We start from the raw sequence: 25239 nt of genomic DNA, 5'->3' as shown, positions 1-25239 counted from the left end.
ATGGGAGTATGGTTATCGCAATCAATCCAGGCGAGAGGAGGAGGAGGAGGATACATGGGACAACCCTGGGGGTAATAATCTTATTGCATGTCAATTGTTCAATTTGGTGTTTTTTTCTGTTGTGATGTTTTACATCTTAATCTGAAAGTGTTGCTCTGTTCTTGTTATTTGCTTGGCTAGCGATTGAAGAGGATAATGTGAATGTTATTGTTATTTGCTTCTTATAGCCATTATTCCCATTTTTTTCGGATGCGTTATCTTGGGACATAGCTTGATCTCATGATCTCTGAAAGAGACTGCCTGGTTTTATTTGGCACTAACAAAACTATAGTTACATAACAGGTTTATTTTAACTTCATTGATATACCAACTGCTTTAATACTCACATATCAATCACGCTTAACTTATTTACATAAAAGCGAACATAAAAAAACATCTATCATGTAATGCTTTAGTAAAAACATCCCATTCTGACCGTAAAAACTCACAAAAGTAGTGAAAATCTCTGCACCTTATTAGGAATCCACTGACAACCTTCTTGTTGTCTTTTACATCTTACTTCAAAGCATTCATTGTTCTTCTTATTCACTTGTTTTAGTGAATAAGAATGCAATATGAATGTTATGAAAGAAATGATTAAAATAAGTTATTATGAAAGGCTCATTCTCAGTTCTAACTGACAGGTCAAGATCACGTACTACATTGTTAAATTCATGATAAGTTGTATCTGAAAGTTTTCTAATTTTTAAATCTTCATGAAGAAACCTATTTATGCCAAAAATATACCATTTTCATGTTTATGCATCAAATAAATGAACATTACATAATTTTCCATGATCAAGATGAAGTTTTCCTCTTCTTTTCAGCCTTCTACTCTTGGCTGCGAGCATGGCTTCTTCTCTAGCGCTACTCTTATGATGCACTTGTACAGAAGGGAAACTCGTGTCTGCTTAAATTCACAGTTAAGTCTATCCTTCATTTTTTCCCCCCACTCTTTACTGTTAGCATGATATTTTTAAATCTATGCATATCATGTTTGACGATTTATTAGTGTGAGTAAAATCCTTAACCATAAGTGATGAACTACTTTCGTTCTTTCCAGTTCGATCGTTTACTTTCTTTCAATTGATGATAGGGAGTAAAAACTGATTGTTGATTTGACATGTTGTGGTGAACAAAATGGAACTCGACATTTCTATTAATTCCATCTACAACACACTGACAGTCACCTAATGAGCTCATTAAAGCGTAACCTCTCATTATGCTGCTCTTCTTGTCCTTAGAAAGAGGTAGGTGAAACAGACAACAGTTTTCCTGGAAGGCTGACATCTTTGGTTTAAGTTTGATCTGTGTAACCACTTTTTAATCGACTATTTACTGCAGCTTATATAAATCTAGCTACTGATCATTTACATAGTAGCATGATCATTCTCAAAAAAATCCTCGCTTATAATAGATGTCCTTTGGATACATCTATTATACGGTTCAATATCTCAGCAACACCCAAGTTTTTAGATACACCATAGAGTATTTAGCAACTATCCAAATATCAAACTTGTATCTGAGCAATGCATCTCCTATATCAAGGTATCCATGCAAATAGGTGAGGACAGCATTACTCGTAGAGCTTTGGTTATTTATGTTGTCTAAAGCAATATGCTTGTAAACTAGTAAGGAGATAAATTGCTATGTGAACTAGGTGCAGATTAAATTTTGGACTGGTCATTAAGTTTATCAGATTTTAGAAAGACTGATTTGGTAGTGACCAATACTGAAGTCTGAAACAGCAAGAGAGATGAAGCCATGTGATCTACAATGAAGAAATTTGTCCGTAAAAATAGCCTACACTAGTTTGATTAAGTGAGAAAAAACACATAATTTATATTAACTCTAATGCCTAATCACCTGCCTAACTTTTCTAGTTATTTTTTCCCTCAATGAAATTAGCAGTCTCTTGCATCAGAGCCTACCTTTATGTAAAAATTGTCTCACAGAATTCAGTAATATCTGTCAGTTTAAGTGGATCTCCATGATGCAATATTTATTGGCTAAATGACACTTAAATACCACAAAGTTTCCCCATTTTGGCATTTATATATCATGAGTTCTCTTTTTTTTCGCATATAAATACCATAAGTTGTTTAAAATTGGCACATTAGTACCGTGGATCATACAAACGTGAAAATCTTCACCCGAATGCTTATTCTATGATGCTTACATGCTAATTTTGGGTGCTTTTTAACGACTAATATTTGTTAAGTTTTCTATTAAATCTACAAAAAATCTTTAAACTTATCTTAATTCTGCTTTATAGTAGAGTTGGGACATCTTTAATGATAAATTTAACAAATTTTAATGGTTAGAAAGTTATAAAATTAACATGTTAGTGTCATATAGGAACATTTAGGTGAAACTTTTCACGGATCGAGGGTACTAAAAATTTTAAACAACTTATGGTACTTATTTGCCACAAAAAAATAAAAAAAAATCATGTTATATAATTGCCAACATGGGGAACTTTGTGATATTTAAGTGCCATTTAGCCATATTTATGAGATGTTTGACTCGCCAAAGAGAAAGAACTATGATTGGAGGTACGGATGTATTGCCCTTCCGTTTGCACATAGGTCTAATTGTCTAAAAGTACTTCCTGCATTTCCGATCTAAGGAAGCTGCTATACCAAAACTAATGTTATTGAGGAGGTAGATAGCTCATTACTCTATCTAATGAGTCAAGGGAATAAGAAATTTTTATTGTGTGGTGAACATTCAAATAATTTTCTCCTTTCTTTCAAACAACTTGTGAAGAAATAATTGTATTTAATGAAATTTAGCAGATCAACGTAGTAAAATAATCAAAATCAACCAATACGTGAAAGAGAAGTGCAAGTATGTTATGCATCAGGTTGTATTTCTACCTGTACATGTTGGATGGAGAGACAAAAGTGACATGTATAAGACGTGATACCATACAGTATATGCTAACATAACAAATTCTAAAAAGAAGACACAAAACAGAAGCATCATGTAAACACATGTGCCTAATATGTATGACCGGCACAAAACAGCTTCATGTTTGAAATGCTCATGTTAGCTCGATAAGTACACTTCTGGATGCTCGATAAATTTTTTTTTTTTTCCTATCTTAATTCTAGAAGCAGTGTTGTGCGATAGAGCCTAACCAAAGGCTAAGGAATCCGAACTGTTTCCTTGTGAGTCCATCACCTTGAAGGCAGGTATTTGGTGGTGTACTGAATTGTTGAGTTTGTTGTCATAGCCAGTAGGAGTTGCCCAAAAGAATACTTGAGCGATCAGTCGTAAGCTTGGCTTAGCAAATACTAACATTAAATTCATCTGAGGTTTTCCTGATATATGGCAGAAAGGATTTCCTAAGGGGCTGGTTGGTTGTTTTCCTACAATTATAGGAAAACCATTTTCTGCACCAAATTGCGTTTCCAAGCTTTTCTAGCATTTTCTTAGAGAACATTTTTTGTTGTTTGTTTCACTGGTCAAAGTGAGTTGGGATTTGATTTAGGGGTTTTTTCTTATAAACCCAATGTTTTACTTCCATTTATCAAAACCTAGTTCTATATGCAGCTGCACATTATATGGTATGTTGATATACACCCAATAGCCTGTAACTATAAACCCTATTGTATGCAGCTATATACTTTGTCTTCTATATTTTGGGTTGGGTTTATTGGAACATATAAAAATTGGTGGATTTTTTGGTAAATGGAAGTAGAACTTTCGGTTTATAAGCAAAAACCCCTCTAATTTATTAATTTACTTGTTTATAAAGAAATAATTTTTTGATTTCAAACTCAATTCACTAGTCCAAATAAGAAGAGGGGGTGATGATCGATTTCACAAAAGTTAGACAGCCCATGTGATAGCGGGAATTTTTAATTTGGATTAATTATTTTTCCAACCAATTTCCTCGCTAAAATTAAAGTCAGTTTTCCAAAGTTGTTAACTTTTTCGTCTCTTTTATAAATAGTCTTTTCCCAAGAAACAACTCTTTCTCCACGTTTTATCGCCGAACCAAAGGAAACAGTAAAAATGTTTTCTAAAAGAAAATGTTAGAAAAACTTGAAATTGCAATTTGGTACATAACTCCTTGTATCTCTTTTGATATGCTTGCAAAAATCTCCTGTCAACTTGCCAAAAGAGACTCCCACTTTTAGGCAGATCTCAGTTTATGGCGAGATTTTTCCTGGAGTATTACAAGATTTAAATAAAATGGTAGGGAACCGGAATCAATGAGAAAGGATAGTTTTGTAACAGAATAATCACAGTGTAGCCCGTTAAAGAGTTGTGGAGAAGTTTTAGTAGTTAGTTGAATTTGAAAAAAAAAAGGTAATAGATAAGTCTGAGTTTTGGGTTTTTATGCTTGAAACGGATGACAAAGTTGTAACTATTTGAAATTTGGTATTGGATTCCGATTTTACGTAGGAAGATCAAAGGTATGTAGATGTTAATAATTAAGGGATGGAAAACTTAGATTGTGCTAGTTATTTAACAACATATCGCAAGTGTTTATATTAAATAATTAAGGGAAGTTAATGCTTATAATACTCCTCATACGAGAAGTTATTGTATGGAATAGTGATGAAGAAAGGACATATGTGCAATTTCATAAAAATAAATGCATGGATATGAACGCTAGAATTCCTTTGAGATTGATCGCCATGATATTTTACCTGTCAAACACTAAAGCTAACTATTTCTTGTGATATAGTTTTTTAACGTTGGCCGTGCCTTTTCTTTTGTTCAAAAGAAGAGGGGGGAAAAGGAACATATTTTTATTATATTATTCTGTTATGATTGGTCTCATTACACTAAAGTGATGCAATTATTTCTGAATAATATAATGATTTTTGGCCCCCTTGGTATGAAGCAGGCTACTGAAGAAGATTGATGAAGGCTGTCAATTCAAAGAGATATATTGACCCTATCAGCATCTATGAACATCAAGGCTTCCTTCTAACGAGTCCTTATAATCTGAGACAATGTGCTATAATGATATTATCCTTCATGCTCAAGGTGTAGAGAGAAATGAACATGCTCTTGACAGGTAAAAAAAGAGAGAAAAAAGAAAAAGAAAAAAAGAAAACGAGTTTGTAATCCTTGTAAATGATTGTAAATGAAGTTATTATAAATCATGCATAATATCTGAGCTTCCTAGGTCGGTCGCGCTTGTATGCGCTGCAGATTTCGATCCTATGTCAAGCATTATTTATGAGTTTCGTAGTATCTGAGTTTCCTTTCACTATATTGCAGTTTTCTGTGCTTGCATATGGTGTACACTAATATAAGTGAGCATCCTTCATAACCCCATTAGAAGATTATTTGCCATACCAAATGAAAATGCGCAACTTACCGTTACATATGTACTGCTACATTACCGAAATTAGAAAAACACATGTCCTGATGACATGAGAAATAATGCTACCTTGATACAAAAGTATGATATATACTTATATAGGTCTACAATATTGAATCACAAATTTGGATTCAGTAGCACCGACAAGTGTAGCCATTATTGTCCATTAGTGTAGTCACCATTATCAATGCAGTCACGGATAGACCGTAGTGATTGCACTTATAAAATATCAATGATGTATTATTATGCGTAAAGAATCATAACCGCTTTTATAGACAATAGTGATTACATTGATAAACATTAGTGATGTGTGCAGTAAACTCTGTAAGTACTTGTGTCATCTCTCATTGCTTCCTATGAGGAATTATATAAAGGGTCCTCTATAGGATTTTATTTTTTATTAATGTCTTGAATATAAGGATTAGTCCACCTATCTGAGGAGGAAAATACACTGGTTACATAACCACTGAATGTAACCACTGAATGGTTTTCCACTACACTACACATATCGCAAGAATGAATATGATGAGAGTTGCACAATAAATGGTAAGAGAACGGTGCCTCTTGTTGACGTTGTTCATTGTTACTTTTCTTGCAATAATTTTGAGGCTGATCCACTTCAAATAGTATGGATTGCATTCTTCTTGAGCATAAGGTAATCCAAATCTCCCATGTTATCTTCACCAAACATACAACTCTCACCTTTTCATCAAATTAAATGAAAGTGCCCCTGTTATGCAACTTCACTCTTTTTGCTTGATCTTGGTCTTCTCTTAATGCGAGCTCGCATTTCTTTGGCGAGGAATGAGAAGATCACTAAGCTACAGATAGCCTATGTGAAAATTCATCACAGTACGAAATTGATATTCTTTCCGAGAGTAGAGGCAAGCATTCACAGCGCAAGTAAGAAGATACATGTAAATGCTAGTATGTAAAAGAATATTTATCGGCCTGCTCATTTCTAGACTTAAACATGTTAAGGGAATCAACTGGAATCAGCAAAATCAAACGAGTGATAATTTTAGCAAAAGGATAGCAAAGAGATAACTGATTACATTCATGGAGATGTAAAGAAACAATCATGGGAGAATGGTTCCGTGCATGAACGTTTAAATAACTGAACTAAATTTATTTCCATAATTTTCTTACAGGATAAGAATACAAGAACCAAACAAGACAATAGTGACAAATATAGTAAATTGACCCCAGCAATCATACTTACAGGGTATTAAAGATATATAATATGTTTTCAGCCAGCCAATGTACATGAAGTAATAGTACAAGTAACCTGCACTCGACAAATGCATTGACGACAAAAAAGAAGAAAATAAAAGTTCACCTGATTGAAGTTTAATAGGCATAAACCTCAGACAGAAGCATCCTGGGGTTTTTCAAAAGCGGGTAAGGAACTCAAGGCTCTGATAACATGCTCATAGACTTTGATTCCTTTCAGAAAAACAGTATCATTTAAGAACTGCAACAAAACATTTAAAAACAAGCAAGATATGTTAGTAAGAGAAGTAGATAATAACTAAAACAAAGAAGAAGGTGACAATGATTTCAGGAGAGACTACAGATGAATCTGCAGAGTGTTGGTAGTCTGCTTGATTGTGATGGGAGAGGACAAACCCAAGACAAGCCACCAACATTTTGAGCGGAACATTTTGGGTAATTTTACAAAACTATTATGAACTTTCCAGCCTTTTGTACAAAAACTACCACAAAAGCTTTTAGAGAAAATTTCCATGAACGTTTTTCACTAAATTACCATTTTTTATTACAGGTAGGGTAGGTTATCCCACATTTCGCACATGATATGTTTTGGAGAATTTTGCCCTTCTGTACTTTCTTTTTTTCTCTTTAAAAAGTCCTCCCATGGAGCTGGAGGGGCCACAAGTTGGGCATCGGATCATAAATGAAACAGAAAGGGTTGATTTCNTTGGCTTTAGGGGGTGTTGCACATAAACCCCTGAACTACAGGGTGTCTCACAAAATCCCCCAGAACTTCAGCTCATCTCACCCAAACCCCCCTGCCTATAATTGGCAGATAACTAAAATGTCTGAGTGAAAATTTCCCTAATTTTATCACGCGTCATTTACATGCAAAATACTCCTTCCCCTAAAGTTGAGTTTTTTTCTGAAAAATTTTTAGTTATTTGCAAATTAGCGGGGAGGGGTTAGGTGAGATAAGCTAAAGTTCAGGAGGGTTTGTTGAGACAGCCCATAGTTTATGTGAGATAAACAAAGTTTAGTGGGGTTATGTGCAACACCCCCTAGAGTTCAGGGGGGTTTATGAAATTAATCCGAAAAGAAAGAACAAAAAGGGCTACCCTCAGAGTGTACGACTCACGCATAACTAAAGAAGTGAAATCAGGCCATGGAGTGAATATTCCCATACCCTTGTGTACTATTGACTTTTACTGAGAGAGTTTTTGGGATAGAGTAGACAAATATTAATAGGGTAGCTCATGGTACCAGACTTTTACCCAAGACACATCATGTGAAACAATATCAATAGTTCATAGTATATTCTTGCAGTTGAAAGTTCATGGTAGCATTCTATAATAAAAAAGCTTATAGTAGTTTTAACTTTTAAGCAAAACTACCAAGAGCTTATGGTAGTTTAGGGAAATTTACCCTCTTTTCCCAAAAGAAGGGAGGGTTTACTAATTTATAGAAGAAAAAAAGACACCTTAAAAATGCCATGAGATTATACCTCATTATGCTCATGAAGTAATATTGGGGTATTAGCCATTGGTGAAAAGCCAAGAGTTGGTATGCCCAACTGTCTCATGAACCGAGCATCTGTTGTTGATCTTAAAATTTCAGGCTTTTGAAGTTTTCCACCAGAAGCTATGACAGCTTCTTTGAAAGCAGACCACCATGGGTTAGAGTCATCTGTTGTGGTTATTAGAGGACGCCCTGTAATATCCGTTACTGGTCCTTGCTGTATCAACTGCCAAAACATGAGAACATAAGATGGGATCTAGTTAGCATTCCTGAAGACCCAGTGGTATAAGATCACACTGGTAATTGAAGAGTTAGAATCAAATTCTACTTATGGTTCTTTAAGCACAGGATATATGGTACATGGAACTGTTACTTTCACACTAGCATCTAAAGATCTGAGGAATCTTCTCAAAGGATGATCTACACCATTCATTATAATTTTAGGTGTTTACAGATCAAAATCATGGGGTCTCGGGAATCAGGATAACTTGTCCATCCAACAAATGGTTATAAATTGAACAGTTACATAAGAAAGAATAAAACAGTTTTTAGACTACTTAATCGGCAAATGATTATCCAAACTATATGACTTTTAGATAATGATAAATGGTGCTGATGATCCACCAGAATGCTCTAGAAACAGTTTTTCCCCATGTTTGGGGATGCATAACAAGAAAATTTTGCCAATCAATATTCCATATTTACTGAGATATGTAAAATATAATATATATGAGAAAATGGTTATGAGATTGTTCATTTAGAAAACATGGATATGAGGTGGCAGCTCCTTTTAGTAATTGAGCTACCAGAAGGAGGCTACTGATGAGACTTACCTTGCTAGTCATATAAAAGCACACAGACCTCACCACTAGTCAATCTCTTGGTAGCTCTAAGTTACCAATAAATAGACCAGTGGCGAGGCCTATCCTACGAATCACATTGAAGAAAGTGTACCTCACAACTTCTATCTCTTTGTAGCTCATTTTGGTGGATGGTCGTGTCTGGGAGTTTCTGTGTGTGTGCGCGTGTGTGAATGTGTATTCTCACACACACATGATAATGGTGTCATTGTGCATATCTACTTAATATTGCACCCTCTTTTACTGATCACAATTAATTTCCAAATCTCACACTTAGCAACCCTAACCTCCCTTACCTCTATGTCCCCTTACCTTTATGTCATCAAGGCTTCAAGACTGCATTTCTCCTACTGCTCCTGTGTCATCCATCCCTCCTATCTTCTAAAAAAACTAGGTCAGTTTAGGCAGCCTAAAACCAATTGAAAATGAACCCTCGAGTGAGCAATAGTTGGAGAAAGAAGCCATGGTGATTCCTATTGGAGAAGAAGTTAGAAGTGTAGAAAAGTCCAAAATCCGATCCAAGCCATAGATCTCATCCAAGATAAATATGTTCCCTCTCATTTCAATCTCAGATCAAAACTCATGTTTTGATTCGTTCATCTCAGATCCAAAGGCGGAGTCTTGATCGCTTAATCGAAGAAAAAGTCGAGTTTTCCATTGATATCTCTCAAGGCAAACAACTTTGCTCTCCCTTGCTCAGATCTTCATTCTAGGATATAGGTTTTGATTATTTATACTCTGTTGATGCATTGTTTAACTTGTGGATTTGATTGGCTCTAACTATTTTCACTACGAAAGTTTATACTTTCGGATAATACCAAAATCTCTCTTGTTTTTGATGAATACTTAATGGTTGGATCTCAAACTTGTTGCAAATGAACCCTAACATGATTTGAAGAAATGTGTAAACCCTGAAATGAGGGAAAATCAAGAATTGTAGAGGTAGAAATTTCAATTTTGGATCAAAAATTAATTCGGCCAGGTTCAAAAGTCGATTTTGCCTTTGTGTAGTCGGTGAGTGGTTAATTTACAGTTTTCTCCTTATGATTTGAGTTTTCTAGTTTAGGGCCACACACAGTGCCTTGTTATATAGTTGTTTTACACTAATTCGATGTAGCTTGACCAGATATTGATTTTCATCAGCTTTTACCACCTCACCCGCGTATTTATCGATTTACTTCTTGAATTCAGTACATTAGCTAGTCAGAGGCTTTGGTATGTGCATGAGGATCACCCTGTCCCGGTTCTCATGTAGATATTATTGACTAAGTCACGTGCTCGTATCCATATTTGGGACACGGGGCATGACACAAGGGCTTAGGCGCGGGCTAGCTCTTTTGCCTTCCAGTCAAAGGTGATCCGGTCGGAGAGAGAATGCCGCCTTTGATTTGGATGTTCTTTCTAGCTCAATCCTGACCGCAATGATGGGGTTAAGTGAGGCTCTGAGTATGCTTGGAGAGTTTGCCTACTGCTGAAAAAGGAAACTCTGGCTAAGCTGTTTTGAAGCAATCTACTTCTGTTGTTAACGTTGCAAAAGGGAGAAGGAAGAAGGTTTACTTCTTCTATCAGTGATTCGATTTATAACTCTAGGATTGAAGCTCTTACGGCAAAGACTAAGTATTTTAAGTGCTGACCCTATTTTTGCATAATGAAACTAAATTAATGTGTACTAATGATGTTTTTCTAGCACTATATGATTGTCCAACAACTATGAATGTTGGATGAAGATGATTTTTGCAGGTTTGAAAGGGAAATCACGAGATAAAGGGTTGGACAAAAGGAAGAGAGCTCAGTTTGCTAAAGTCCAACTCAAGAGATTATCCAAGAGAACATAAAAAAATACAAGAAGCCAAGGATCAAGACAAGGTTCATTGACCAAAGATCTTCAAGATTCAAACATCTACAAGGTCAATGTGTCTTGTTACGTGTACTCTTGTGTCAGTCTTTCAACGGCCTTTTCCTTTCTCAAACCTGAAGGTTGTTAACATTTGTACAACTTTTAAATATCAAGTATGGAAATATACATGTTTGATCCGTAAGTATTTTTGAAAAGAAAATCATAAAATAGGTTTTATGGAAAATTCTTTTTCATGAATCTTCCACTCATGCTTCTACGCTATTGCTTTCAATTTTGAGAAAGAAACTTTTTTAAATAATGTTATTTCATTCAAGTGGATTTTTTTCCTTGTCCAGACGCTTTGTTTTCTTTGGCGTCCCCTTTTTCATTTGGGTTGACACTCGTCAACAAAATTGACAAGAAGTCACAAGTTGTGGTCTACACTCACTTTGCATTTCCACTCATATTCTTAGCAACAAATATCACCCATCATGAAATTTTATAGCATTAAATATACCTCTTGTGCAAGAAACGATTAAATCATTGTTTATTCTCTTTTACTTGGTTCTCTTGTGAATAAAGAACTAATAGCATTAAATATTATCGTTGATCCTCACCAAACATTATTTTGTTCAGTTTATTTGTGAACAAAGGCATATTGATACTTATCTCTATATGGGTTAGCTCATCAAGCTTTCTCTCAACTCTTGCATTAAAATTTCCCTCAGAGCTCATCGTGAAAATTTTTCATCAAGTTCATATTCCCAAACAAAGCTTCTTATCTTCAAAATCCCTCCAAGCTTTCATTTGTACTCTTTTAGAGGATTTCGATTGTTTTGAGAGAATTGTTTAAGTAGCACATCGCCACAAATGTGTTATTGAGCTAGTAGAGCATCGATCATAAAGTGAGAGTATCTTGTAAAAGTGAGTTTCAGCTGACTTTGAGTTCTTGAATTGTGCTTGCAAGAGAACGAGGTGCTATATGTTTCTCTTCACATCTAGGAGAAGTGTTCTCCCGTACACTTGGGACTGTCTACGTTAAAATCCCGCCTTTAGGTTGAAAATTGGCGGTCATTATATCAAGCTTGGGAGGCTTGAGTGATAGTGGAATCTAAAATCCTAATGAAGGTGCTAGGTTGGTGGACATAGTCAAGTTGAAGGGTGCACCACTAGAAAAATAGTTGTACACAGTCTACTACTTATTATTCTGTCATTGTGCTGTTTGGACCTTCCACTAGTATATTCCACTATATTTCACAAGAATTTTCACTAAGACAAACTCTTCCATAGTTGTCTTGTATATATCTCTGCCTACTATTTCTCCTCTACACAAAGGTCCTATTTATTTAGCATTAAATCAAGCTTATCAAGAAGAATTTGTAAAGATAGGTTAACGGTAACATTTATTATCGTTTGCCTTTGTCCACAAATAAACTGAATAAAACAATGTTTGGTAAAGATCAATGGTGAAAACCAATGTTCTTACCTCTTTATTCTCAAGATAACTAAGTGAAAAAGAATAATAATGTTTTAGCGGAGGTCAAGGTTTTCTTGGAGAAGAAGTCCATTTAATGCTAGGAATTTTTCATGATTGATAACATTCAATACTAATATAAGTGAAGACAAGCATTTAATGCAAAGTGAGTGAAGATCATAACTTGTGACTTCTAGTCAACTTTATTGACTAGTATCAGATCAAATGAAAAAGCTGGAGCCAAAGAAAGTAAAGTGGTTGTGCAAAAAAAAAAACTACATTTGAATAAAATAATATTTTGTGGAATCCTAGTTGTATTTCCACTAAGACAAACTCTTCCATATTTGTCACACACACACATATATGTCTCCCATTTCTCCTATACACAAAGGTCCTATTTATTCAACATTAAGTTCAGCTTATCCACAAGGGAATTTGTAGAGATAGGTTAACAATAACATTTATTATCGTTTGATTTTATCAACAAATAAACCGAATAGAATAATGTGTGGTAAAGATCAACGGTGAAACCAATGTTGTTAGCTCTTTATTGACAAAATAACCAAGTAAAAGAGAAAAAACAATGTCATCTCAAGTACTAGTGATTAAGTGTCTGATTCAAGTATAAAGCCAGAGTCTAATCCTCTTCTTCTTATTCCTGTTGTTTCTGCCTTGTTGTCACCTTCTTCCTACCAAATCCATCCAAAATCTTACTCGAATCCATCCTTGTTCACGTCCCTCAACTTTCCGTCGTCTAACCACCTTTATTTTATGCCAATAGCCTAGCCATAATAACATCAAAGACATCATCCTACCCAACTTTTACTAGTGTCACTAAACTATTGTGTATAAGGGAGAACCAATTTTTTATCGCTATTTGATAGTTGATATTGAGCTTTAATGACATTGATCCACATGCCATTAGCATGTAGTGGAAAACGCTAGAATAAATTTCCACATCAACTAATATTTCTGTTCTATGAATGAAGGTATCCCTTCTCAACAAGGATACGAATGTTGGAAACAGGACTATCAAAATTCATATCAAGGAGACTGTTCATTTGTGTTTATGGCCATAAGCACATGTGAACTACAAACTGAGAGAGGGGGGGTCATGGTTTGTACTGTTCACATAATATGCAAAGACTTGAAATTTTGAAAAAGACAAGGACTTGCCTGTTTAATGAGGGTTCATTTCATATATAACCTTTTAGTCCAAGTTAAAAGAGTAACATTGACATTTTTCTGTGATAGTTTAGCAGATACAGCTAGAGGTAACTTTTAAAGGAATGGTTGAAGTAACAACTGACAGACAGGTTGTATTTTTCATTAAATGATCTGCGAAGGTAAATAAGAGGTTCTTGCTCTTATTAGTTAATTTAGTTTCCTTCTTTACTTTTCTGTATTTACATCACATTCCTTCCCTTTTCGTCTACCTTGCTTCCTGTACTTTTCTCATTGTCTTTCTTCTCGTCAAGTTTATTTCCATTTCTATTTCACTTTTATTAATTAAAATCGTAAATGGATTTATAAACCCTGTGAACAGGAATCTTGTGTGTAATATTAATTGAATGGACAAGGCTAGGACCACAATAACATTTCGATAGACAATCTTAGCACACAATCTTTCCTTTTATTCAAAGCCTACAACATATTGTAAAATTCAAAAAAGTGAAATACTTATATTTTAAGCCATCAATATAAGATATGTCATAAGCTCTAAATCAGATAGTTGTATAAACTTGGAATACTAATAGAGATAACAAACTATGCATTAGAGAAACTTGAGGGCCACTTGTGATGAACATTTTTTTAAAAAAAAACACCTAGAATAGTAGGATAATACTCCTCTCGACATTAACACCTTCTTATTGTTAAATTCATAATACACATGTATGCTTATCATCAGTTGTGGAATTGTCAATTAATTGCCGTCTACATTCTTAAAAAGCAGATTTTGTTTATTGATAATGGACTTGAAAGCAGGATGTCCCTTGGTTACCTGGTAAGTCAAATTCCTAGTAGCTGGTGCCCATTCCTCATCAATTCTTTTCTTCAGGAGATCAGGATCTTCTGTAGGAGGAATGCGAATATCAAATCCTGCCTCGGCTTCTGAAGGTTGCATATTCATCACAAAACCCTGAAGGGAAAAGAGAAAGCTTTAACTGGTAAGACTGATAATATTACACTTGTGAATCTGCAAATGGAGCGACAAACGAGACGGTATCACTTTTGGAAAGGAAAATTTAGAAGCTTTCATGTTGTTTCCGTGCTTAAAGGGAATGGCAGAGTACAATCCCATATACAAAAAAAAAAAAAAACAAGAAACTGCAATCAGAAATGTGATAACTTGTTACGGAAATGTCACGAAAAGTAAAGTACTAACTAACGCAAGAATGAATGGAGAACTCTGATAACACAGTTAGAGGTATGCTACAGATAGCGAAACCACTACGAATGATTTATTATCGATTCCAACGAGATCCTACCGAGGTATACACGAACCGATGTTTCCCTCGTTATGATATGACCACATATGCTTGTTTTAGAGATGATCTTTATCATTCATAAATTAAGATCGTCCAGCAAACCATACCATAAGAGCACATGTGTAAACTAAAATAGTGAAAAAGAGTAAGCACGTATGATCTGAAACGAGCGTGTGTGTATATGTATATGTTAAAGTGAACTCCTCGTTATGTGACTACTTGAAAGCAAATAAGGTCATACAGCCAACATGTATCATGCGCAGACATTTCCACAAGCACTCACCGTGGGCGACGGCGTCCCGGCCTTAAAATAAACCAAATTGACGGAGACGACCTCCGCCTCCGCCTTAACCCCGCCCTTCACCAGCTCAAACTGGCTCCTTGAAAGCAAATAAGGTCATACAGCCAACATGTATCATGCGCAGACATTTCCACAAGCACTCACCGTGGGCGACGGCGTCCCGGCCTTAAAATAAACCAAATTGACGGAGACGACCTCCGCCTCCGCCTTAACCCCGCCCTTCACCAGCTCAAACTGGCTCCCACAAGCACTCACCGTGGGCGACGGCGTCCCGGCCTTAAAATAAACCAAATTGACGGAGACGACCTCCGCCTCCGCCTTAACCCCGCCCTTCACCAGCCGATCCTAACTGTTTAAAGGTTTGATCGTTCAATTTGTGGACCTCTCGTTCATGGAACGAATCGAGAGGGGATTTTGGCTTTGGTCCTAACTGTTTAAAGGTTTGACCAAGATGGGAATTTGAGACGATCCTAACTGTTTAAAGGTTTGATCGTTCAATTTGTGGACCTCTCGTTCATGGAACGAATCGAGAGGGGATTTTGGCTTTGGTCCTAACTGTTTAAAGGTTTGACCAAGATGGGAATTTGAGACGATCCTAACTGTTTAAAGGTTTGATCGTTCAATTTGTGGACCTCTCGTTCATGGAACGAATCGAGAGGGGATTTTGGCTTTGGTCCTAACTGTTTAAAGGTTTGACCAAGATGGGAATTTGAGACGATCCTAACTGTTTAAAGGTTTGATCGTTCAATTTGTGGACCTCTCGTTCATGGAACGAATCGAGAGGGGATTTTGGCTTTGGTCCTAACTGTTTAAAGGTTTGACCAAGATGGGAATTTGAGACGATCCTAACTGTTTAAAGGTTTGATCGTTCAATTTGTGGACCTCTCGTTCATGGAACGAATCGAGAGGGGATTTTGGCTTTGGTCCTAACTGTTTAAAGGTTTGACCAAGATGGGAATTTGAGACGATCCTAACTGTTTAAAGGTTTGATCGTTCAATTTGTGGACCTCTCGTTCATGGAACGAATCGAGAGGGGATTTTGGCTTTGGTCCTAACTGTTTAAAGGTTTGACCAAGATGGGAATTTGAGACGATCCTAACTGTTTAAAGGTTTGATCGTTCAATTTGTGGACCTCTCGTTCATGGAACGAATCGAGAGGGGATTTTGGCTTTGGTCCTAACTGTTTAAAGGTTTGACCAAGATGGGAATTTGAGACGATCCTAACTGTTTAAAGGTTTGATCGTTCAATTTGTGGACCTCTCGTTCATGGAACGAATCGAGAGGGGATTTTGGCTTTGGTCCTAACTGTTTAAAGGTTTGACCAAGATGGGAATTTGAGACGATCCTAACTGTTTAAAGGTTTGATCGTTCAATTTGTGGACCTCTCGTTCATGGAACGAATCGAGAGGGGATTTTGGCTTTGGTCCTAACTGTTTAAAGGTTTGACCAAGATGGGAATTTGAGACGATCCTAACTGTTTAAAGGTTTGATCGTTCAATTTGTGGACCTCTCGTTCATGGAACGAATCGAGAGGGGATTTTGGCTTTGGTCCTAACTGTTTAAAGGTTTGACCAAGATGGGAATTTGAGACGATCCTAACTGTTTAAAGGTTTGATCGTTCAATTTGTGGACCTCTCGTTCATGGAACGAATCGAGAGGGGATTTTGGCTTTGGTCCTAACTGTTTAAAGGTTTGACCAAGATGGGAATTTGAGACGATCCTAACTGTTTAAAGGTTTGATCGTTCAATTTGTGGACCTCTCGTTCATGGAACGAATCGAGAGGGGATTTTGGCTTTGGTCCTAACTGTTTAAAGGTTTGACCAAGATGGGAATTTGAGACGATCCTAACTGTTTAAAGGTTTGATCGTTCAATTTGTGGACCTCTCGTTCATGGAACGAATCGAGAGGGGATTTTGGCTTTGGTCCTAACTGTTTAAAGGTTTGACCAAGATGGGAATTTGAGACGATCCTAACTGTTTAAAGGTTTGATCGTTCAATTTGTGGACCTCTCGTTCATGGAACGAATCGAGAGGGGATTTTGGCTTTGGTCCTAACTGTTTAAAGGTTTGACCAAGATGGGAATTTGAGACGATCCTAACTGTTTAAAGGTTTGATCGTTCAATTTGTGGACCTCTCGTTCATGGAACGAATCGAGAGGGGATTTTGGCTTTGGTCCTAACTGTTTAAAGGTTTGACCAAGATGGGAATTTGAGACGATCCTAACTGTTTAAAGGTTTGATCGTTCAATTTGTGGACCTCTCGTTCATGGAACGAATCGAGAGGGGATTTTGGCTTTGGTCCTAACTGTTTAAAGGTTTGACCAAGATGGGAATTTGAGACGATCCTAACTGTTTAAAGGTTTGATCGTTCAATTTGTGGACCTCTCGTTCATGGAACGAATCGAGAGGGGATTTTGGCTTTGGTCCTAACTGTTTAAAGGTTTGACCAAGATGGGAATTTGAGACGATCCTAACTGTTTAAAGGTTTGATCGTTCAATTTGTGGACCTCTCGTTCATGGAACGAATCGAGAGGGGATTTTGGCTTTGGTCCTAACTGTTTAAAGGTTTGACCAAGATGGGAATTTGAGACGATCCTAACTGTTTAAAGGTTTGATCGTTCAATTTGTGGACCTCTCGTTCATGGAACGAATCGAGAGGGGATTTTGGCTTTGGTCCTAACTGTTTAAAGGTTTGACCAAGATGGGAATTTGAGACGATCCTAACTGTTTAAAGGTTTGATCGTTCAATTTGTGGACCTCTCGTTCATGGAACGAATCGAGAGGGGATTTTGGCTTTGGTCCTAACTGTTTAAAGGTTTGACCAAGATGGGAATTTGAGACGATCCTAACTGTTTAAAGGTTTGATCGTTCAATTTGTGGACCTCTCGTTCATGGAACGAATCGAGAGGGGATTTTGGCTTTGGTCCTAACTGTTTAAAGGTTTGACCAAGATGGGAATTTGAGACGATCCTAACTGTTTAAAGGTTTGATCGTTCAATTTGTGGACCTCTCGTTCATGGAACGAATCGAGAGGGGATTTTGGCTTTGGTCCTAACTGTTTAAAGGTTTGACCAAGATGGGAATTTGAGACGATCCTAACTGTTTAAAGGTTTGATCGTTCAATTTGTGGACCTCTCGTTCATGGAACGAATCGAGAGGGGATTTTGGCTTTGGTCCTAACTGTTTAAAGGTTTGACCAAGATGGGAATTTGAGACGATCCTAACTGTTTAAAGGTTTGATCGTTCAATTTGTGGACCTCTCGTTCATGGAACGAATCGAGAGGGGATTTTGGCTTTGGTCCTAACTGTTTAAAGGTTTGACCAAGATGGGAATTTGAGACGATCCTAACTGTTTAAAGGTTTGATCGTTCAATTTGTGGACCTCTCGTTCATGGAACGAATCGAGAGGGGATTTTGGCTTTGGTCCTAACTGTTTAAAGGTTTGACCAAGATGGGAATTTGAGACGATCCTAACTGTTTAAAGGTTTGATCGTTCAATTTGTGGACCTCTCGTTCATGGAACGAATCGAGAGGGGATTTTGGCTTTGGTCCTAACTGTTTAAAGGTTTGACCAAGATGGGAATTTGAGACGATCCTAACTGTTTAAAGGTTTGATCGTTCAATTTGTGGACCTCTCGTTCATGGAACGAATCGAGAGGGGATTTTGGCTTTGGTCCTAACTGTTTAAAGGTTTGACCAAGATGGGAATTTGAGACGATCCTAACTGTTTAAAGGTTTGATCGTTCAATTTGTGGACCTCTCGTTCATGGAACGAATCGAGAGGGGATTTTGGCTTTGGTCCTAACTGTTTAAAGGTTTGACCAAAATGGGAATTTTGTGAGGGAAGATTGATCTAAAGAGGTGATCGAATCTCATCTCAGCAAAAGAGTATTCAGAAGTTATAGTAAGAGTTTAGTGTTTATCACTTTGTTCATAATGATCGGGGTTATCCCTAAGAATATTACATTTAACATTCTTCCGGGAACTTCCCGTTATATGATTTATCCACCCCCAGCTTCCTTTGCGAAACCGGGTTTAACATTGTACTCAGTTGGATAATCGAGAAGCAGTTTATACTCATATGCTCTTTGGAGTGTGGGGAAACAGTTTATACTCGTGCACCCACTGGAGTTGTATGGTCGTCTTTACTCGACTTCTTTCGTCGTTATGACGCCGGAGTCAATTAGGGCTTGGATCTTGTTTTTGAGTCCAAAGCAAATCTCGGTGGGATGAAGAACCCTTCTGTGGTACGCACAGTAGTTTGGATCCGTAATCCTCTTAGCTCCATCCTGATCTTTAATAGGTGGTAGCTCGATTTTGTCATTAGCGAGGAGGTATTCTAATATGGCTGAAGCTTCATCATCTTCGAAAGAATATTCCTTTTGAAACCTCTGATCGAGAGTCGCATTCTCAACGATTGCAGATGTCATTGGTTGGCCTCTCTCAGCTTTCTTTTTTTTAAGAAAGTGCTTAGCTTGTTCACCCCGAGCTTTTCCTTCCAAGTTGTGGATGGCACGACCCCCAGAGCTTCCAGGACATCGATGGAGAGGTTATTGTGGCATGTTTGCAGGATGAACTCCTCTGTAATAGGATCTCTGCAATTCATTGCTTTGTTACGGAAACGTTTGACAAAATTGTCAACTGACTCTCCGTCTTTTTGCTTCTCATCCAAAAGGGTTCCGATTGACACTTCGGTGTCATCATCGAAGAAATTGCTGAGGAACAAACTTTCCATGTCATCCCAGCAATTGATGCTCCCTGGCTTGAGCCGTCGGTACCAATCGAAGGCGGGCCCCCCTACGAATGACCGGACCATCAGGGCTTCGTTCCCAGATATTGCGCCGAGATGCGACTTGAAATAGATCAAGTGCTGAATAGGCGAGCTCTTCCCTTCAAACGGTGTGAAGTTAATCAGATTGAATTTTGACGGGTATGGTATTGAATCCCATTCTCTTGGATAGGGACACGGAATACCTGTCTTTTTCCCTTCTTGAGCCGTCATCAAAGCGTTGATTTTGTTTTCAAGCTCTTGCATTTTCTTGTCCTCATCTTCATCTCTCTCTGAGTGATGTCGAGCAGAAATAATTAAGCCACCTCCAGTGTTACTAAGCGGTGCAATTAAACCACCCTCAATGTTGTTATTGGGAGGATCTGTTGAACCACGTTATTGCCATTGGGAAGTGTATCAGCCAAGATGACTTCATCCACCTCTGGATCACTGTCATCTACAACATTCCGAGTGTGGTGGCTGGATTCAGCTCGCTGACTGGACTCAGGAGGTTGAGGTTGTTGAGTTAGCAACTCTCTCATTTGTTGAATAGCTAACTTCATCTTTGTCTTCATCTCAGCTCTAATTTCTTCACGTTGCTTCGCTAGAGCTTCTTGAAGTATTTGAGCAAATTGATCAGAGGTGATCGTGAGTACTTCTCTGGTTTGTCCTGTGCTAGACATTGTATCATCAGAAGCGATTGCAGAACAAGTGTCCGAGAATTCATCCTCTGAGGACATTCCTTCTTGCATTCTTTTGTAATCTCTGCGTCTGATGGCTCCTAATTGGAGTCGAGACATCCTTTGAGCAATTCTTGGATTGACTTTTCCACTGGGAGAAAAGTCAGGATTTGAGTCATTTGAATGCCGCTTCGACTTTCTTTTATCAGCCACGTTGATGGTGACTTCAGGGAATTCATCATCTTGGGCAGCTGATTTTGTTTTGCGGAAATGTCTCGGCTTAGGCTTCGACAATACAGAGACTTTTTGTGGGATGGCTTCTCGTTTGAAACAGTCACATTCTGATAATGCTGCTTTAACGAGTCGCGCACAGGAATAATGAGAGTTTATTTCTCGAATAACTCTCTTTCGAAAATTATTCATAACCCCAACTTGATAATACGATTCATCGGTATGATTGCCAAAAAATCGTATCGTCTGTTGGCATGACCTCCCAGGTATGACGTTGTCTTTTGGTGAATGCGTCTTCTTCTGAGGGTGTAAAACCTTGTTGGCATTCTCAGGACAATTTATTGTTGCATTTGAACGATCCAAGGTTATGTCGGGAGTCGCACGTCTAAAACCACCCCCTTGCGGGTACGGAGTCTTAACGGGCTCCGAATGCTGATTTTGCACAACTCCAGCTTTTGGAATCCAAACTTGGCGGAGTTTAGGTGGTTCTTTGGTCACCATTTCCTTCCTCCTTTCTCGTCTTTGCTTTTGTATACGTTCTTTGAGGGTTGAACGAGCCCTTTTGACAATAGTCCATTCCTTCGTCGTTAATTTAGCAGAGATATGAGTGATTGATCGTTGAGACAACTGAACCACTCGATGCCTCCTCGACTCTAGGTCCGCGTAATAACGAACCCCGTTGGTTTGTTCTAATGCCTTAGCTAATTGACGAGCGCGGCGTTGGCGTCGCCTCTGACGAGCCCTCTTCGTCAGTGGTGAACTTCGATCGAACGACTCCTTAATTGGGGAGGAATCATCTTAAGCAGAGCTGTTGCGAGTAAAATCCTCAGCAACAATCAGACGAGAGTCTTCATCTGTAGCATTTGATAACTTCAATGAAGATGAAATCTTCCTACACTTGCGAGGCGCGGAAGACTTTACAGATGAGGATGACAAATACTCCTCAAACTTCGCTTGGTCGAACTCATACTCGACCGTTGATTCAACCAGGATCTTGATGATTGGTTGCGACATGACGGTCTCGGCAGTGAGACCGTTGGCTCCCACTGTGGTCGCCAGCTTGTTTGAGTCAAAAATCGGTTCTGTTGAGGAATTCATTATAACTTTGTTTGATTACAACAAATTCGAAAGAATAATCTTTTTATAAGACTTTTTCTACACAACAAAGTAAAAATTATAACTTTTGAGAAACAAACACAAAAATCGTCTATCGATCTTTGTTTTCGTGGGACTTTGCCTGTGCCGGGAACGCTTTGGTTCGTGGACCGCCGATTCACAGATCGTGAAGAGGGGGCTTATGATTCTAACTTCGTTATCGAAGTAGAAATTGAAACGATATCTTATCGAAGTAAGATAGTCGTTCTTCTTAAAATCAAGTCAAAGCTTAATTTCAAGGCGTTGCAAGAAAAGAACCCAAATCTCTGCTCTCTCTGCTCTGGAATGCTCTAACAAATGCTCGATCCTCGTCAGAAGTGACCCTAGGGGGGTATTTATAGCCTCAAGGGTCTGTAACTGCAAAAACTCAGCAATCATAGAAATCAGTACGGCGAGACAGTGTTTGCTGTCTCGCTGGGCGAGACAGCGTTTGCTGTCTCGACCCGCGAGACAGTAAATTTGCTGTCTCGCTCAGCGAGACAGTAAATGCTGTCTCGGAAAATGGCAGTTTCTCGCTGCCGGCGAGACAGCAAAGGCTGTCTCGCACGGCGAGACAGCAAAGACTGTCTCACGTGCGAGACAGTCTATACTTGTGTTCTTTTTGACATTTTGGATGACTTCCTTTTGAGCTGTGTTTGGATATCTCTCAGCATTTTTTGACGCCTACAATTATGTAATAGGGAGGGGACACCTTACCTGTCCCGTCCTTTAGTCCTATATTTTGGGTCCCCGTAACAATACTCCTCTGTTTTTGAAGCCATTCAGAGATTAAAATTTATAAGTAGGAGAAATTTTTAAAACCAACCATTTTTAAAATTTAATGGGCAAAATCAACCTATACTGAAAAATATTAGCAAAACCGACCCTTTTCAGAAGAAAAGGATCGGTTTTGCAGCGGAGGGGTTTTTACGAAGTGCACAGGACTAGCAGTCCCGTGCATTTCGTTCAGAAACGAAGTGCACGGGACTGCTAGTCCCGTGAACTTGGTGTTCAGCAGCCGGTTCCCTCTCTGCTTAAAACTCGGGACTTCTAGTTCTGACTCTTAAGCAGAGAGGGAGTGCTGAACACCAAGTGCACGGGACTAGCAGTCCCGTGCATTTGCTGTGCATGTTTTTGTGCACTTTTTGGCTGCATTTCAAGTAGTTCCTGTGCATACATCAACACAAACTTCCTCAACAAATCACATACTCATTTCACCACTGCATTTCATGTAGTCCATGTGCATACATCCACACAAACTCCCACTAACAAATTACATACTAATTTCACCACATTCTCATTTCAAATCAAACAAATCACATCACACCACAAACTCCCACTAACAAATCCAACATAAAAACATCACAAACTCACTTAGAAATCAAACATATCACATGATATTATCGACTACAAATCCAAAAATCACATCCCTAAATAGTTTTGTAATGTATATAACCTGTAGTTTACATACATCCAAGAACTCTCCTCCTCCTCCTTTGTCTTCGTCGTCCTCCCTACCGCCATTCGACGAGTTCGTGATCCGGTTGCGTTTGTGGTTGTGACGGTCTAGTTCCATCGTCGACACGTTGGGAAGGTCCAGCTTCATCGTCATTTCTGCGTCGTCCTTGACTTTGTCGCTGTTGTCGTGTATATACGGATGACGTTACCTCCCGTCCATCATGACGATCTTCGTGAGTTCGGTGTAAGGCTTGGTGAAGCCTCTGCATTATAGCCTGATATATTGATACATGTTCATGTGCTTCGGGATTTCTACCTGCGATAGATAGTTCAAAAACAAAATTTCATATTAAATTTGATATTATAGAATGTAAATTTGAGATTTAATTTTATCGTACCAGCTCAAGCCAATTCCAAGCCGCGATTTGCAAGAGTTTGAACTTCATCTATTGCTGATACCTGCAAATTTTTCAACACATAAAATACCAATAAAATGGACTTAAATCAAAATATGAAAATACTTACTAATTCTCTCTCATCTATACCACGGGGCACATATCCTCTTTGCGACTCAACCGGTATTGTGGTCGAATGAAGTATCCATCTTTGGGTTATGCCCCAATACCAAGTGTAGTAATCTGATTCCCGAGGAGTTGGTTCAATTTGGTTGACAATACAAAAATGCCTATCATTCCATCTGTGTATAAAAGTTTGATGCACGATCATCCAGTTTATTTGTTGGCCTCCTTTCTTTGCCTTCCTCTCTATCTTTTCAACAAATTGCGGAACATGTTGTGCATGACCAAATTGTCGAAGCACGCGATCCGGTACATGCATTTCTACTATCTTCAAACATATAAGAGGAACTCTATCTCTCCATACAACTTGGTATTATGTGCATATTGGGGGTAGCTGAGGTAGAAATTGGGTGTAGGGCTCCCATTCCATCTACAATAATTTAATGCAGTTGCATATCAGAATTGGGTTTTCAGTATGTAGACGAAAAAGCACATGTTTTTGGGGGAGAATTACCTGAAAAATCTTCATACGATCAAGCTCATTTCGGTAGAAATCCAATTGTCTAGTCGGGGTCTCGTCATAAAATTTTTTCGACATTCCATCTACAAAAAAATGTTTGTCATACATTTAGTAGCACAATGATAACTACAGTTATATTCGCTACATAAAAAATACAATACATGCATCCCAGTGGAATTTGTCCATCTAATTGTAAATGCGTGCATAGTCTCGGGTTCAAATAAAGTCTCTCCCATACCCATATTTGCAATAAGCTTAGACACCCTTTAAGCTCATTGTTTTGCATAAGTGCCACTTTTGACATCTCTCTATATAAGTACGCTAAAACGGCACTACCCCACGATTTTGTACCACATGCGTCCAAGTCTCGAGGAGTGGTAACCACCTAGCATATTCACAATATTCTAATTTATCAAAATAAGCTAATTCAATGAAATACAGATTCATATTATAAATACACGTACCTCGCATGCACTTTATCTTTACTTGAATCTGGAAATAATATAGTACCAATCATGTGCATAATGTATGCACGTGCATGTTGGTCAACCAAAATATGTGGGGCATCAACAGGCAACGGTACTGAGAAGGTCTCTCTCAACTACTTCAACTTAATATTTCCTCGAGGCATTGACTTTGGAGCTACACCTAACAACTGCTCACATCTTGTCGGCCATACAACACTATTAGTGCCGGTAATGCACGGACCATCTATACGGAGACCGAGTATCACGACTACATCTTGTAGAGTAATGGTAGTCTCGCCCATCCGGAAGTGGAAAGTATTGGTCTCAGGTCTCCATCTATCCATCAACGCGGTCAGTAGGGGCCAATCGAGCTTTATCCAACGAAG

The 25239-nt window shown here is 38.1% G+C and overlaps 1 protein-coding gene and 1 long non-coding RNA gene across 2 annotated transcripts; one reads left to right on the top strand and one right to left on the bottom strand.

Moving 5' to 3' along the window:
* On the top strand, window positions 1-5256 carry LOC109845627. Its single transcript, XR_002248451.1, has 3 exons — window positions 1-71; window positions 867-961; window positions 4904-5256. It is a non-coding gene; the product is annotated as an uncharacterized LOC109845627 (long non-coding RNA).
* LOC109846270 (aminoacylase-1-like) lies at window positions 6489-23502 on the bottom strand. The gene is made up of 6 exons (XM_020415495.1): window positions 23362-23502; window positions 15222-15422; window positions 15060-15173; window positions 14290-14427; window positions 8103-8342; window positions 6489-6860 (listed from the first exon to the last, which is right to left on the bottom strand). The coding sequence occupies exons 1-6, from the start codon at window positions 23500-23502 to the stop codon at window positions 6753-6755; spliced, it is 942 nt and encodes a 313-aa protein (XP_020271084.1). The 3' UTR covers window positions 6489-6752.

This window comes from Asparagus officinalis, chromosome 6 (genome assembly GCF_001876935.1).
Source record: "Asparagus officinalis chromosome 6, Aspof.V1, whole genome shotgun sequence".
Classification (NCBI taxonomy): Eukaryota; Viridiplantae; Streptophyta; class Magnoliopsida; order Asparagales; family Asparagaceae; genus Asparagus; species Asparagus officinalis.
The sequence above is the reverse complement of the archived record's forward strand: the minus strand, read 5'-3'. Positions and strand labels throughout refer to the sequence as shown.

What these genes read in the sequence shown, in the direction of transcription:
- LOC109846270 (XM_020415495.1), bottom strand. Translation starts at nt 23,502, where the DNA reads ATGACGATGAAGCTGGACCTTCCCAACGTGTCGACGATGGAACTAGAC. An exon ending in GAGGAGGAGAGTTCTTGGAT is followed by an intron (nt 15,423 to 23,361) that starts GTATGTAAACTA and finishes TTAAACAGTTAG; the next exon opens with GATCGGCTGGTGAAGGGCGG. An exon ending in CCGGGACGCCGTCGCCCACG is followed by an intron (nt 15,174 to 15,221) that starts GTGAGTGCTTGT and finishes TTGGCTGTATGA; the next exon opens with CCTTATTTGCTTTCAAGGAG.